This window comes from Dendrobium catenatum, unplaced genomic scaffold, assembly GCF_001605985.2.
Source record: "Dendrobium catenatum unplaced genomic scaffold, ASM160598v2 fragScaff_scaffold_1016, whole genome shotgun sequence".
Lineage (NCBI taxonomy): Eukaryota > Viridiplantae > Streptophyta > Magnoliopsida > Asparagales > Orchidaceae > Dendrobium > Dendrobium catenatum.
This window is the reverse complement of record NW_021319478.1, coordinates 731,704-748,963: the sequence shown is the minus strand read 5'-3', so window position 1 is coordinate 748,963 and position 17,260 is coordinate 731,704. Positions and strand designations below refer to the sequence as shown.

The 17,260-nt window shown below is 37.0% G+C and overlaps 1 protein-coding gene across 3 annotated transcripts; it reads left to right on the top strand.

Moving 5' to 3' along the window:
- Window positions 1-2,985: 2,985 nt before the first annotated feature.
- Window positions 2,986-16,217, top strand: LOC110105832 (cryptochrome-1). 3 transcript variants are annotated; one of them, XM_020835482.2, is made up of 5 exons: window positions 2,986-3,519; window positions 5,484-5,702; window positions 13,254-13,972; window positions 14,723-15,474; window positions 15,829-16,217. In XM_020835482.2, exons 1-5 carry the CDS (start codon window positions 3,177-3,179, stop codon window positions 15,875-15,877), a joined length of 2,082 nt encoding a protein of 693 aa, XP_020691141.1. In that variant the 5' UTR covers window positions 2,986-3,176; the 3' UTR covers window positions 15,878-16,217. The 3 variants fall into 3 exon arrangements, with proteins under 3 accessions (XP_020691141.1, XP_020691143.1, XP_020691142.1); XM_020835484.2 differs by having other exon boundaries at window positions 2,988-3,519; window positions 13,266-13,972; XM_020835483.2 differs by having other exon boundaries at window positions 2,988-3,519; window positions 15,832-16,217.
- Window positions 16,218-17,260: the final 1,043 nt, after the last annotated feature.

The following is a 17,260-nucleotide window of genomic DNA, read 5'->3' as shown; positions in this document are numbered from 1 at the left end:
GAGAGAGTTTTGAATTTCAAGAATTTTAATGCTCAACTCATCTATATAATCTTGCCTTGTTAAGAGGAAGGAGAAACTCTTGAAATGTTTATATTATATATTAAACTTTTAGCTATTAACCACTATAGTCGGACAACTTATATATGATCTCTACTATCTGATTATTGTCATTAGATCACGTCCATCCAATCATTGTTGTTGGATCATCACTGCCAGACTACCATTGTCAGCCCACTATTATCGAACAACTGTCGCCAAACCACTAGTGTCGAAGCATCATCGTTAGATTATTGCAATCCAACCATCACTGTTAGATCACCAATGTTAATCATCTAAGTCAACTGGCTGGCTTTGGTGTCTAACTTCCATATAAGACCAAAACGTTGGACTTCACCATCGAAAAATCATCTCCCAATTATCTGAGAGAGTTTTGAATTTCAAGAATTATGATGCTCAACTCGTCTTTATAATCTTGCCTTATTAAGAGGAAGGACAAACTCTCAAATGTTCATCTTATATATTAAACTTAGAAATTTTTTAAGGCACTTGTGAACTTAAAAATCTTTTTTATCTAGGTGCATACTAATTTTTTGTCCAACGTTAAAATAAAGAGTTCGTAGTTTAAGCCTGCAAATGCTCTAGGTGAGATAATGGCGAATGATTAAATATATGTGAAAATGAATGAACAAAATTTAAGGACTTTTATTAATATTTGATACGGCATCACAAAATTAGCTTGATTGAGCACGAATCTCGAGGCAAAATCAGTTCGGAAACTTCAAAATTTAAATTCGAGAGCATATGAACTCCAATTTTGGCGAGCTTACAGTCAAACTGAGCGTCTTGGAAATACAAATCCAACGACACTAAATTCGACCCAATCCGAGCCCAAATGGGTCCAAATCAAGGACCCGAAGCGCTATTGGAAGGTTCAAACAACAATTGAGTTACCAAACGGTCTCCGATTTTGATGAGCTTATACTCGAATCGAGCAGCTCGACGAGACGAATCCAACGAGCCCATGATCGCCGAATTCCGACATCATTAAGGCCTTCAAATGCCCAACGAACGGTGCATGATCAAAGGATTCGATATCGGCCGTCCATTCAAAACACTCCCAATTCACCCCTGATCTCACGCCTATTTACGGGCTATGTCACTCCAGTAAAACTATAAATAGAGCCCTCATTCTACACCAAGGGGACTCAAGTGAAGAGAGAGAAAAAGAAGAGAAGGAGGAGAAGGAAGAAACTCTTCCTCGACCACCGCCGGAGCTCTTCCTACCGCCTGAAGACGCCGGAACTCTGTCGGATATTCGGGAGAACGCCAGAGTTCTGCCCAACTTCCATGGGATGCTGAAATTCTTCTCAATTTACAAGAGAGTTTCCTCCTGACGTCGAAACTCCGCCCAAGTGAAGCCGGAGTTCTCCTCTGCCACCAAAGACGTCGGACTTCTACCCGACGTCGGACCTTCACTCTTCGCCAAGTTTCTACCCGACGCCGAACTTCTACCGGTTATCGGACTTCACTGGACGCCTATGCGAAGATGCATTTCTTTCCATTGCTGGACTTCTACCTGACGCTGTCCTTCTGATCTTCGTCGTCAGACTACAGTCTTTCCGACATCCATCGCCCGTTGACTACGGACCTTCTGACTTATGTCGCCCTCCGACTACAGTCTTTTCGACCTTCGTCGCCCGCGGTCCTCCTGACTTACATCGCCCGCCGACTACAGTCCTCCGTCGCCAGCTGACTATGGTCCTCCTGACCTACGTCGCCCGCCGACTGTAGTCCTTCCAACAAAATGAATACGTCGATAGTAGCTCTTTGTATTTACATCATGTAATGTACTCCATAAGATGTACATCAAGCTAAGGCCTTCTCCCAAGGAAGGGCCTCATTTGTAATCGACTGCAAATACTAGTGAATTCGTTCAAACTGGGCTAGGCCCCGTGGTTTTTCCCCCTTTTACAGGGGTTTTCCACGTAAAAATCTTGGTGTTTCATAAATGCTAGACCCTCTCTCCTTATCTGATTGCATGCCGGATTTTCGTACAATGCTAAGACTTTAAATATGATATTTCTCTACCGCCGCAAATACTCCTGGACGCAACAATATTTAAATTAGTTATAGGAGCATCATCTTAAAATAATTTAGAAATGAGCAAACTAACTAAATCGTTTGGTCTAAATACTGCTATAGTTGCAAAATTTCATTAGAGTTCAGACAAAATTTTAGGCAAAGCATCATTAGCATAATAATTAGTTGATTAAGCATGCACAATAAATGCATTTCAACAAGGAAAAATCGACTGTTTAGAGGAACGGGCGAGTTGCTAATTAATCAAAATTTGTTCAAAAAAATCATATATCTTCTAAATTTGTAAAACCGTATATATTTATAAAATTTTGCAACTGTAGCAGTATTTAGAATGCACCAAACCGTTTGGTGCATTCTGGAAATGCTAAACAATTTGGTCAATTCTATAGAATGCACCAAACTGTTTAAACTGTTTGATGCATTTTGAGAACGCCAAACTGTTTGGTGCATTCTACGGTTTAGTTAATTTGCTCATTTCTAGATTATTTTAAGATGATGCTCATACAACTAATTTAAATGTTAATAAAGCTCCTCCTTAAAATTTGTTTCTAAATTATTATAAATAGATACTAATCTAAAGCTCTTATTTATTCTCATTTGAATTATTGAAATTTAAAATGAAAGTGTGAGGTTCTTATTCTCTCCAATTGCCATAGAAATTGCAGTAATAAAGTTATTAACTGCAGCATTAAAATTCATTTAAAATGATTTAGATTGATTCAAAAATTATGTTTTTAATCACTCTCATTTTGATACAAAACACGACAGATCACCTAAAAAATAAATTTGAATTTCGAAACAAAATATGACAGTTCACCTAAAAATAAAACCTTTTTTCAACCTGAATGCAGAGAAAGTAAAACAAAAATAAAAGAGAAAAATTCAAAACCAATCAAGGTGATCCCCACATCTTCTTCCTAGCTGATGCCATGCTTTCCTCTCTAGAACCTCCCATAACACAGCACAACACACTTGTCCTGTACAGACCCCCTCCCTTTCCTGGCTTTCATCACTCTCATCTACCAAAATCTCGTCTTTCTCACAAACAAACAAAAATTTGAAGGAAAGATCGACTCATGCCTCATAGTAACAGTTCTAATGGTGGAAGCCCTATCAACAACATTAGCATAGTATGGTTCAGAAGAGACCTTAGAGTTGAAGACAACCCAGCTCTTGCAGCAGGGGTAAGAGCTGGATATGTGGTGCCTGTCTTCATTTGGGCTCCAGAAGAAGAAGGCCATTACTACCCTGGTAGGGTTTCAAGGTGGTGGTTGTGCCAAAGCTTGAGGCATCTTGATTCCTCCCTTAGGAGCCTTGGGACTAGTCTCATCACAAAGAGGTCTTTTGACACTGCCTCCACTCTTCTTGATCTTTTGAACTCTACTGGTGCCACCAGCCTTTTCTTCAATCATCTCTATGGTCATCTCTCTCTCTCTCTCTCTCTCTCTCTCTCTCCTCTATGGAAAGGAAAAAAAATCATTAATGGCTGTCAATTTGTTTCATTTATTGCTTCTATATTTTTGGAGAACGTACTGTCATTTTACTATTGGGCGAGTTTTCTTCATTGTTGTTAATGTTGTTGTAGATTATGTGCATCTTTTGTTAAGGTTTTTGATATTAATTTAAGAATTTAGGTTCGGGAGTCTGTTTTTTTCCTTTGCACTTTATGATTTAAAAGTTTTCTGGATTAAGGCTACCATGTTTATGGCACTCTGTTTTTTTCTTTCAGAAGCTTGGAGTCTTCTATTGTTTTTATTAGGGTCTGTTGTACTTTAAGTTCTTTTTCTTCCGTTTTTGTTTAAGCTCATATACTGTAGCAGTTTGCCATTTTTAAAGTCTTCAATCTTTTTGTTTGTTCCTTAACTCAAAATAACAAAGAATTTTTTACTGGGCTTTAATTTGCTTGTGTTCCACCGATTGTTTTATGCATTCGGTTTTTGATAGGTTTTATATATTTTTTTGATAATTCTCTTTCCAACTTTTGGCAATTAGGTGAAATCCAATTTTGAATATATATCTTTCTTTACACAAAATCTATGCTGCTTATAACCTATATTCTCTATATTCTTCCATTTCTTTATGTCTGAACTATGTGTTTGCTAACTGATAACCTCATCTGGATGCAACAAGAAGCATAAATCTTATTGCTATTTCTCGGAATCTACATCTGCCCTTTGTTTTTGTACCCCCTTGAGAGAAATCTCCAATTTCTTTTTCCTGTATCTATTGTTTGCCTTATTATCTTAATTTACTTATTCTTTGCCGATTAAACATAACATGAGATGATTTTTAATATTAGGATATGCATTCCATGAACAATGGAAGAAATTTTGAATGATGAATTGGTTGAGAATAGAATCATAAGATTACTTGGTATATTTTTCTTCTAATTCTAGAAAAGATAATATAACATTTAGATTTAACATAAGTTATGATCTATTGCTAACAACAACAACAACAACATCAAGCCTTTGTCCCACTACGTGTGGTCGGCTACATGAATAATTTTTTCTTCATTGTGTGATGTTAAAAATCAAATTCTCGTTTAAATCTAATAAAAAAATCATTTTTAATATTTTCTTACCAAGTCTTTTTAGGTCCTCATATACATTTCTTATCATAAGTCAAATCTAATACCTCTACTTTACTAACCGGGTCATCGGAAGGCCGCTGTTTTATGTGAACAAATCATCTAAGGCAAGTAGGCGACTCTCTCTAATCTTATCTTCCACTGGAGCTACTCCAACCTTTTCATATATATGCTCATTTCATATCCTATCTCTAAGGGTAAAGCCACTAATCCACCTGAGCATCCTCATCTATGTAGCACTTAACTTAGTATTATGCTTCTCTTTTAATGACCAACATTCGGCACCTAGTTAAGATTTATTCCTATTTGAAAAAAAATGTATTTGGAGATCCTGATATGCTCTTTCGTCAGGATAGGAAGACAGATTATCAAAGATGGGAGATAAATGCTCAAAATAGAAAACATTTAAACAAAAACATAAAATAACCCCAGATGGAAGCTTTTTATCATTTGCATTATTCTATTTCTGCTTAAAAGTCTTTTAATTTTAATAATATGTTTTTCCTTTCTAAAAGGTAGGGGTAGACCTAAAAAGATTTAGTTAGAAAATATTAAAAAAGATCTTTCTTTATTAGATTTAAACGTGAATTTGACTTTTAACAAGACAATGGAGAAAAATGATTTATGTAGCCGACCCAACGTAGTGGGACAAAGGCTTGTTGTTGTTATTGTTGTTTGTTTGTTTTCTCATTCTGGCATGGCAATGCATGAGTATGTCCTGATACTTTTTTTTTTTTTTTTGTTTGTGATTGCTATGCTCTTAATTCTGAAACACCTCGGTTTTATCCAACAGACCCTTTGTCTCTTGTGAGGGATCACCGCATCAAGGAGCTTCTGACTGCTCGGGGTTTCACTGTTCATTCTCTGAATGCTGATTTGCTTTACGAACCATGGGAAGTTACAGATGAGAATGGTTGCCCATTTTCAACTTTTGCTCCATTCTGGAATAAATGCCTTAGCATGTCCTATGATCCTGCAGCTCCTCTCTTACCACCAAAAAGGATTAAATCTGGTTTGTTCCTGTTTAATAAATGACATCATCATCTCTATTAAGTTAAGTTATTTTTTTTCATGAACCAACAAAGGGATGATATTTACTCTTCCAAAGAAATCTTTCATATGCACTTTCTTGAATATGTTGTACGTTCATGTTATGTTTTGTGGATGGGCTTGTGCAAAGTTAGATAATTTGGCAATCCTATTCAACTTGAAAGCTCAAGTCAAAGTTTGTGGGTCCATAAATAGTATATCAACTTGCTCAACTTTGTAACAAATTTGATGTGGCGTTGGCATATCATTCATTCCCCTGAGAATTCCCAATATCAGCCATTACTCTTGCATCAAATTTCATATAACAATGGCACACAAAAGAGCTCACTCTAACATGGGTGCTACTCTTTGAGGTGAAGATACTCAATAATGGGAGTTTGTTAGAAAGTGAACCAAATGGGGATCAATTTTGAGCTTGATACATCACTTATCAAATTCATTTTCAACCCATAAGGTTAAATTTATAGTTGATGGACAACCACTTGATATTTCTATGCCAACATGTTTTTGAACTATCAGATATGAGACTAAACCAAGGTTTCACATGTCTTAGCAATCTTCTCTTCCTGAGTTCGGAGAGCTTTGCATCTTAGCCACCACTCTTTCTCAAATAATAGTTTTTTAGCATCATCAATTATCATGCGCTAAGAGTCAACTCCAACAGTTTGGGAGTCACTAACTGAACTTTGTTCAACTATACTAGAAAGAGCTAAAGACATACGATATACATAAACCACATAAGTCATTTAATCCCATCTGAACAATCAGCTTTGATACCACTTGCTATGGAGTGAACCAAATGGGGATAAAGTTGGGTCAGATATTAGTAGTCAAACCCATTTTCGACCCACTAGATTAAGCTTATGTATGAGAGCCAACCTTATGATATTTTTACTTCAACATATTTTTTAACTATATGATGTGAGACTAAACCCAATTCTCACGCATTATAACAGAGGTGATACAAACATTTTATAAGATTTTGATCATTATGAGATTAAATTGAGTCCATGAGATACCTATACTTATAAAATTAGAGTAGTCCAAAGATATTTCGAGGCAAATCTTTTATCTGTAATAGCCTAACTTTTCATCAATCTACATTTTATCCACTTTGTCCTAAAAAACGTCAAGATGTCGTCTTCTTGGTAAAACTATTTAAAAGGTTACCCATACAAGAAGTGCTCCATTGCAAGCACATTTAACTTTGAAGTTCATGATGAAACTCTAATTATTACATAAAAAATATCTCAATATTTGATAGTTTATCTTTACTATACTTTCTCTCAATCTCTGCTACTAACTAAAGTCCTTGTTAGTAGCCTTATATGTAGCCTAGAATCATCCATAATGTAGATATGACTCGAGAGGTGGCTCTTATAGATTCAAAAGGTTGGTCCCCTCATATAGCACCTAGACTCAAATGAATTTAAGGAGCAGCTCTCATAACCTAACACTTTGTACTGCATGGTATTTTTAACATCTCAAATTCTCAACTATTGAGATATTTTTCAATTTTTCCTAACAAGGCTCACATTTCTGTTCATTTAGTGCATTTTCTAGAAGGTCACCCATTTTAGAAATGTTCTAGCGTAAGGATACTTGGGAATTCCCAACAAAACACTAACCTTTGCGGCAAAAGATGGGTTGATGTTTAAGAATTTGGCTTTAACATGCTATGCTTGTGACACTATCACGCTTTGCAGGCTCTTAGCAGGCTTCTCTTCAAATTTTTTAATATGAGAAGCCTGACTAGAAGGGAAAGCAGTTTAGGGAGTTTATGTTCATTACTTTTTTCACTGTAAATGGTTTTTTCCTTTCCTTCAAAGCTTACTGAAGCCGTCTTGTTGAATTTAGAATCTACTTATATGGTGCAGTTGATCTCAATAATATTATATATTCTTTTCTGCTTTATGTATGCCTGATGTTGCATTGCAACGAGTATATTTGATTAGAGAGTAAATTATAATACCTATTTTTCCTGGCTTTTGATTTAAGCAATAAACTTTTTTATGATAGTTAAACTTGCAATTAGAGCGAAATTATTCTTTAAATTATTAAAAACATGGATTTAGACGAACTTACAAGAATCAATGTCATTTGAACTTGTGGGCTCCGAAAATTCGGCCCCGGCCTCTGCCCGCTTTTCATTTTTTTATTTGGCGAGGGAGTTTTAACGGATATGTTCCGGGATAAATTTTGGAAGGCAGATGGGTTTGTAGATAAGATACTACCCAGAGATTTCGCCCTCATTTTGTAAAGACTTTATGATCTGTGTTCTGGTTTCCTATAGGCGCAAGCCTCTATAGTTAATTACCCCTCCCGATCACGAGAGAGAACTTTCGATTAAGGCTAGTCGTCAATCAGATACGTATATAATACGTGGTATCTGGCATATAGTAGCAGCATGAATTTGGGATTTGAAATTTGGAAATTGGGTTTGGATTTGGGTATTTGAATGATTAATATTTGAAAATTTGAAGGTTTTGATATTTAAAAATAGAAATTTCACCATCTTGAACTTAAAGCGAATGGTGGGGGAATAGATGATAGACCTGATCAAGATCCCATGGTTCCGTCGTCCCGGGCCATCGTGGTCCCTGGTTTACTTAGTCAGAGAAGATAGTCGACCCAACCTGACAGAAGGATCCTTGTCGGCAGCCATGGGTTGCTTCGTCCAAGGGGACCTTGTAGACCTGGGTTGGATGTTTGTCTAAGGGGACAAATTTGAATTCACCTTAGCTAACAGAGGGCTTTGTGCCCTATTGATCATATCCTATTGATTCATATCTCAAGGATTTGATGCCAATAAAGAACGTAACGGCGCTGGCCATAACCGGTATTTCGTGGTGCCATTTAGCGGCAAAACCACTCGGTTCAGAGGGCCTCGAGTCATAACCGTTTATCCTGCGGTGCCATTTGGAGGCGAACCGCCGGTTAGAGGACGTGTACCACGTCCTTACTGGCAGGATATTGTTTGAGAATGGATCATAGTAATATTTTTGACTAGGCATTTAGCTCTTTGTGAGCTGAAGTAGTTTTAAATTTGTCCACCTCGACAAACTGTTGCGGAGGGTGGATGAATTTTTGCTTTAAATGCGATGGATTTATTTCAGTTTTAAATATTTTTTTTGGATTTTGAGATTTTTGGACTATATGTGGGAGGCATTTGAAAATATTTGGAATGGACCCCTCCGGTTGAGATTTTTTTTGTTCAACGCGGCCATCATCAGGGTATTAGGGGTCATTTCCCTTTGTTGATTAAACCTTGTCAACTCTGTTGGGCTGTCGATAGAAGATCAGGTTTCGTAGGTTTTATGCCCTTTATAGTGAATTCTCATTGTTATAGGCATTGAAGGCCTAATATTAATGTATTAAGACAAATATAACGGTCGCCACAACCGTATAATTGTTTGTTGGTTCGAACCCTATCGACTTCTATTGACCCGTATAGAATGATCAGTTTCGAACCTGAATTCACTTGTCAATCCGCACAGCATCCCTAGACGTCACGTGTGTACCAATAACACGCTCGCCGAGGCCCATGCGGGTTTGGGGGCATTTTATAATTGAGCCCTGTCCACTCCTTTTATCTTCTTAGGAGGATCGGGTTCAAAATTTGATAACCCGCGCAGCATCCCTAGATGTCACGTGTGTACCAATAACATGCTCGCCGGGGCCCATACGGGTTGAGATTATATTTTTCCCTTTAGTGTACCTATGTGTATACAAATTACAGTGCACGTGCAGGGGTATTCTTGGAATAGATGTCTTCTGTCTGCTTGTACGAATGTTGCAGATCCGGTGGCGTGTTGTAGCAGCTTGTGGATTAAGTTATTTGTTGCATTGTACATGTAGACTGTCGTACACTGCTTATTGCTTTTCACATGTAGTTTGTTGTGCACTAACGAATCTCCTGCTTCGTTCGTAGATGCTTGTATTCGTCGTAGTTGTTTGGCACTTGTTCGTAAATTTTATGTAATATTCATAGCGGGACTCCAACATAAGCTCGTGGGAGCTTGTATCTGTAGTATCCTTCATGCACTTTGTTGTGGTTTTTGGCTCGTGTAGTACATCCGTCATTACTACAAGTAGGCAGGTAAATGCATTCCTTCACAGACTGGAATTGACTTCAGGATACTGCATTTACTGAAGCCTTTCTACAGCTACCCAAAGTGGCATTTGACACATACATTTGTCTTCGTAGAGAGATTGTATGTATTGCAGATCATTTGTTGTATGTTGTTATTCGCATATTGATTGACATGATCTTCAAGAGCCTACATTGTTGCTTGTGAACCAGTTCCAATTGCAAACTCCTAACCTTTAAGGAAAATTTGGCATATACATGATAAATTTGATATTCATCATTTGCTTGATATTCACCCCTCATCTAGCATGAAGGCTTTCAACATTTGTGTGAAGCTTCATGCTATTGGTTGTAGGTATGTCATTGCATTCATGCTCTTGCAATCATTACAATTACTCCAAATCACCCACATACATGATTGGGGTAGATGTATGAATCATTCATAAACATGCTAAATTGAAATACATGAATCCCTTACTTATCCATTTGATATTCATTTGAATACATAATGGACTAAGTACTTGTTCATCACATGATATCTTGAGCTTAGTTTTTTTTTATTATCTCTTCAAATTAGATCATTTATGATTCATTCAAATTCTTATGTGTTTCAACTTGAATTCAAGCTCAAGTGTAGTCCTCCATTAGTTCTCTTTCACTTAGTTCAAACTCAAGTTTGAGATTCATAGTTCTTGCATTTGTTCACTTAGGCCTCCTTGTCATTGCCATCTTCATTTGAATGATTATGATTGTCACTTATCATTCAATGCTTGTAGAGATCACAAATCCCTTATAAATTCATCACTTTGATCAATTGATATTTGATTGCAAATTTTTTATCCTTATATGAAGTTCAATTCTATGTAGTCCTCTTATATTCAACTTTATTTGATTTTGAATGTCATTATTATTTAACATTCATTTGAGCACAATTTAGTTGCAATCATAAGTCTTATTCTCTTTTTTATTCATTCAAATTTTTATTCAAATTGTTCAAGTCATCTTTGAGCCTATGCTTTATGTCCCATGCTGTCCAAATGATATCCAATATTTGTCCAAGTTCTTGTCTTTTTTCAGACAAAATTTCGGCAGCCTCCCGGCGTCTCCCCCGTTTAGGGGAAAAATGAAGAGGCCGCCTACCCGCCACGCCACCAAAGGCGTGCACGGTTGGTGTTTGTGAGACACCGCGGCGGTTGTATTTGTTTTTCTCCCACCACGCGCACCTTCGTAACATATTTGAACCGCCTTTGAAATTTTTTTTGACACTTTAGACGATCCAAATTTATTAAATAAAATGTGTATTCTCAATGTTGGGGACGTTCCGGGCGCAATGATGCTGTCCGTTTATCAATCGGACGTCATCTGGGCATCTTCGAGGTCTCATTTTCGTCGTAGCGCAGGCCTTTATATTACATTTGTATCGCCTAGAAATTCGTCACCATCTCAGATGATCCAAATTCATTAAATAAAATGTATATCCTGAATTTCAACGACGTTCCGGACGCCATGGCGCTGTCCGTTTGTCGATCAGATGTCGTCTGAGCGTTTTCGAGGGCTCCTTTCCATCGTAGCGCAGGCCTTTATATCATTTTTTTTGTAAATTGCCCAGGAATTCACAACACTATTGATGACCTTTGCAACAAATGGAGATAAAAAAAAAAAAAAAACGTTTCAATCATCTTTCTAGTGGTGTTAGGATTCTTCTTATCAACAAATGTATGAGAGTTAAGGAGCTGCAAACACTGATCTTTCTCCAAACCTTCTAATCTAAATACTTCAACCCCCCCTTTTTTTCTTTTTTTTTTTTTAATAATTGTTGCAATCATCATTGCAGCTGAGCCCGTTCGAGTTGCTATCAAAATCCTACTACCGAAACTCCCATAAGCCAAAGGGGACGAGCACCTTTTCCATTTACTTTTATCCTTATTCTCATCATCCTCCCAAATGTCATCTAGCACAGGTAAGGACTTTTTGGACATAATCTCAGCCTGAAGACTATCTTGAAGTGCCTCAAGTATCCCCAAATGAGGCCTCTCCTTCTTAAGAGATTCCAACATATCTATAATGGCTTCCCTTTTTTTTTTTTTCAATTTCGTTGGAAACATAAACCCACATTTTAAGATCAAATTTCTTTGTCATTTCATCTTCATAAACATGTTGTAGGAGAGTTGTCTTTCCCATACCGCCATGCCCCACTATAGGTAGGAGAGATATTTTTCTGTACAAATCAGCTCCATTAATAGAAGCTTGATGTTCCCCATTTGATTGCTTCTTCAACCAGTGCATAACAAAACCCAATGCAATCCATATTAAAGCTGAATTCTCTTTATCGAATTTAAGATTATTAGGTTGGTTGTAGAGGTCAACATAACTGCAAGTCAAATCAATTCTTAACTGGAGAGTTGCATATTTTTTTATCTTTTTGTTTATTATGGTCATACAAAAATTCTCAGCATGCTGTTTTTATTTTTATTTTTATCTTAGTATTAGCTAGAATTCTATCTTTTCTTAATCTCATGCCCCTTCTTATAGCTGCAACTATCCCTAACAAACTAACAAAAATGTGTCTAAAGATTTGGCTTGCATCATTTTGATAAGTCAAGGACATGATGATGGAGGACTTGCATACAGAGCACTCAAAATATTAACATTTACATATTTCACACATAAACATCACTATTTACTCCATCTAGCACTCCGGTAACAAAGTTAGCAGATGACATGCATCAGATCTATCGCGGCTCATCTTTAGGCTCATATTCGTGGTTGCCTGGACCCATTAGTGCCTTCCTCTGGGTTTGTCACGGTCATCACCACACTAGCCACCACACAGAGCGAGGAAATTACATGGGGGCTTGTAGCAAGGGTATTGATGGGTTAAGGCGGGATGGAGCTTGCAAGCGAGGGCATTGACATGTCTGGCAGCACGAGCGGTGGGCATGGCAAGCATTATGATGCGTTAGGGAATTTACGGAGGTGTGTTATTTTTTATTTTGTTTAGAAGTTTTGGGTGCTATGGATATAAATACTGAAGTTTAGATATGAAATATATAAATGTTGATATTTTGAGTGCTTTGTATGAAATTACGCCCTAAATAATTTATATTTCTGTCTCGGGAAATAATACATCATCCATTATATAGATCAATGTTGGTTTATCAAGTAAATCTGAAATTTTCAACATTTCTCCTTGTAATTGCTTTACCACTCATTAAACTCTTCCTTTGTTAAACATGGATTTCTCTTTTACTGTATCTGTGATTGATAACCATATAATTATTACAAAAAGGGCTGTTAGTGCTATGTTTTTTGTTGCAGCTCTTTTTGGAGAAGCTGAACTAAATTCTGCTCGTTTATTTGTGGACTTTTGAATCTATATTTTCCATTGTTGTAAAATAATAAATACAGTTGTGTGAGTGACAGCTCCTTCTATAGGTGATATCTCAAGGTGCCCATCTGATACTTTAGTATTTGAGGATGAATCCGAGAGGGGAAGTAATGCTCTTCTTGCAAGAGCTTGGTCTCCAGGATGGCAGAATGCTGATAAGTCCCTCAGTTCATTTATCAATGGACCACTTATTGACTACTCTGTGAACCGAAAAAATGCAGATGGTACAACCACCTCTCTCCTTTCCCCACATTTACATTTTGGGGAGCTCAGCGTGCGTAAAGTCTTTCATGTTGCCCGAATCAAGCAGCTGGTGTGGGCTAACGAGGGAAATGAAGCAGGAGAAGAGAGCGTTAACTTATTTCTCAAGTCCATTGGCTTACGGGAGTACTCTAGATACTTGAGTTTCCACCACCCTTGCAGCCATGAAAGGCCGCTACTTTCTCACCTCAGGTTCTTCCCTTGGGTTGTTGATGAAAGCTACTTTAAAGCTTGGAGACAGGGTAGAACTGGTTATCCCCTTGTGGATGCTGGAATGAGAGAAATTTGGGCTACTGGTTGGCTGCATAACTGTATCCGTGTGGTTGTATCCAGCTTCTTTGTAAAAGTACTGCAGCTTCCATGGAGGTGGGGAATGAAGTACTTCTGGGATACACTTCTGGATGCTGATCTTGAAAGTGATACCTTGGGCTGGCAGTATATATCTGGAACTCTTCCTGATGGTCGGGAGTTTGATCGCATTGATAACCCTCAGGTATACTTATTACTTTTTAGAAATTTCTCTCTTTAACTTTATGGTATTGTTTATGTTGTTTAGGGAGTTCTTTTTTTTTTTTGTTTTTTCATCATGGTAGAGTTTTGTTTTTTTTTACTAGATATTTGAATTTGATTTGTCAATGAAGTTTGGGTTATTAGGTTTAAATGTTGAATCAAATGTTGAAATCCTTTTTTTAGAGATGTTTTGGACTTCAATTATAATTGATACTTTTCATTCTTTCAAACTTTCATTCAGCATTTTAATTGTTATAGAATCTAAAACCAATAAAAGATATCATTTTGGACACTCAGGGGTTGTTTGGTAGCAGGATTTAGGTCGGATTTGAGTGAAATCAAGCCAAACGGCCTAAAATGCAAACTAAATCTCACGGAAAAGGAAAGCCACCGTAAATGGAAAATTCCGCCTTTTCGTGCTAAATCCCGGATTTCCGAAATCCTGTTTTTGCCGGATTTACGAAATCCATTGGCTCGAGAGGAAGAGTCCGCTCGTTAAATCCGCTCTATAGCCAAACAGTCGCACCGGATTTAATAGGATTTATCATGAATGTTTAGGATTTTGGCCTCTCTGTATTTCGAAATATGGATTTAGAGGATTTACGAAATCCTACTTAAATCAAATCCTGGGTACTACCAATTTGCCCCTAAATTATGCAACTTATGTTACTGTTCATATAAATTTTTAAGCTCCTAGTTAACTTGCCTGGTTCTAATTAGCCGTACTTAAAAGTTTGAAGGCTACAAGTTCGACCCAGATGGTGAATATGTTCGTCGCTGGCTTCCTGAGCTTGCTAGGCTACCAACTGAATGGATACACCATCCATGGGATGCGCCTGAATCTGTACTCCAAGCTGCAGGCATCGAGCTTGGTTCCAACTACCCTCTTCCAATTATAGAAATCTCTACAGCTAAAGAAAGATTAGAGGAGGCTCTCACAGAGATGTGGCATATTGAAGCTGCATCGAGAGCTGCCATGGAGAATGGGACAGAAGAGGGCCTTGGTGATTCCTCAGAGTCACAATATATTGATTATCCTATTGAAACGAATATGGAAGTTGATCTTGAGCATACTAGGACTAATAATATTCAAGCCACAACCAGGAGGTTCTTGGATCAGACAGTGCCTAGTATAACTTCTTCATTAGTCAGAATTGAAGAGGAAGAGATATCTGTCGATATAGACATCGGTGAGGAAGATAGCAGGGCCGAAGTACCAATAAATGTGACTATTGATGCCCAGATTCATGAAGGCACAGATACAAATAGTACAATCCTACATTTCACTCCTTCCAGGGTTGAGTTTTCAGAAGAGTCATCTAGTAGTTATACAGAAAGGGGTCTGGTTCCTGTGTGGTCTCCTTCATCAACTTCAACTCCATCTGAGCATTTTTTCACCCAGGAAACTAGCAGAGGTTATGCTGATTTACAGAGACTTCCCCAGGCACATCAAATTACTAATTGGAGACCGCATTCGCCATCTGTGTGAGTTAAAAAAATTCATCTTTTTATCTTTCATTACTAAACTGTTAATGGCTCAAAGAAAACTAGCAAGCCTCATGAAAAACTTCTTTCTTTTACTTATTACACCTGTTGTTTAGGCTCATAAACTATAAAATATATTAGATAGGTGGTACTCTAGTGATAAGAGAGATAGAGATGGATATTAGAGGGGGAGGGATTGATAGAAACCATGAATGGATGCTTCTATCGCATTTTCTCTTCTATTTCATTTTCTTCCTATATCTGTCATGTATCTTAGCAACATCTCTTGTGTCTCCTACTGAATATTTACTTACTCTGTATACGATAATGCTGACAATCAGAAATTTCATCTAGCAGAAGTTGGGAGGTAGAGAACACGGTGCAGCCAAATGCAATTGGTTAGATTCTATTATGGAAATCAGATGTAGACAATCCATCCTTTTGTTCCTCTTACTTTGCTGAGAATCAGATTCTGCAGAATATCAATGTACCATAAAGTTGATGTATAGATAACTCTAGCAGTGGTGTGCTGCTATCGATCAGGTAACTTGAGTTTTATGTGTTAGGAAAAATATATAATTTTTAGGCACAAAATCATGTAACATAAAACTTTATATAAATAACTCTAGCGGTGGTGTGTTATCATCAGATAATTTTGAGTTTTGAGTGTAAGGGAAAACATCCAACCTTTTTGTGGAAGCTCAATGCATAAAATTGTTATATAATGCCTCGTTTGAGATGGCTTAATTTCGCCTTTTCAATTTTGAAACGGTAGAAATTTTTTTAAGCTGTTTTTTGTATGTGCCACTTTTACAGAAATGCTTTTTAGATAACTGTATTTTTGTACTGTTTTCAAAAACTTTCTGATATTAACTTTTTCGTTAGAAAACTCCGTTCTCTAAAACAACAGTTTTAAAAATACTTTTTAGGAAAGGTACAGAATAACCAAACGAAGCCTAAGTAACACTTGCAATGATGTGTTGTTTATCAGGTAATTTAAGTGTTGAGATTGTTAAGATAAACATGAAAAGCTTTTATGTTGTAGCATGTACCTTGACTTCTACCCATTAGAGTTTTGAATGATGTCTTTTAGTTTTCTCATTAAACCAATAGAATACATAACTAGATCTAGGATTCAAGTTTAGTAGTTAACAATAGTCCTGCCATCAATCATGCTAAACCAAATAAATATATATCAAATATGAAGCTTTTACTGGAAAGTTTAACCGCCCAAGACCTAAGTATTACCCACATTGTCACAATAGATCACTAGGGACTGAAAAAAGTAGATGCTAGGTTCTAAGATTATGGAGTTGTCCTATTGAATATCAACAATAATGGTGGCAATAGTGTGACATTCAAGCTCGGTGGAGGAGTGGGCTACGGTACATAATTTGTTTGGGACGGCTTTTTTGTTGCCTCTTAAAGCAGCTTTTTAGTATAAAAATTAATTTTTTTATACTAGAAAACTACTTTAAGGAGCAACAAGAAAGTCGTCCCAAACGAGACCTAAAAAAGATGGGGTTTTGACTAAGATATATAATGTAGGCACTAATAGAGGTGAAGTAATCCTTATTATCTGTTCAATTAGTATTAGAGAATACATGGTGAGTCACAATGAATAAAAATATTATGACTGATAGTGCCATATAGAAAGCATAATGGTCATTTGGTTGGATTTTAGTGATTAGTAGTGTCATGACCCAATCTAACTTAGCATGTACTCCTAAAATGTTAACTTGGATTGGATAAGAGACAACAAATTCGCCCAAGATCTAATTAGAAA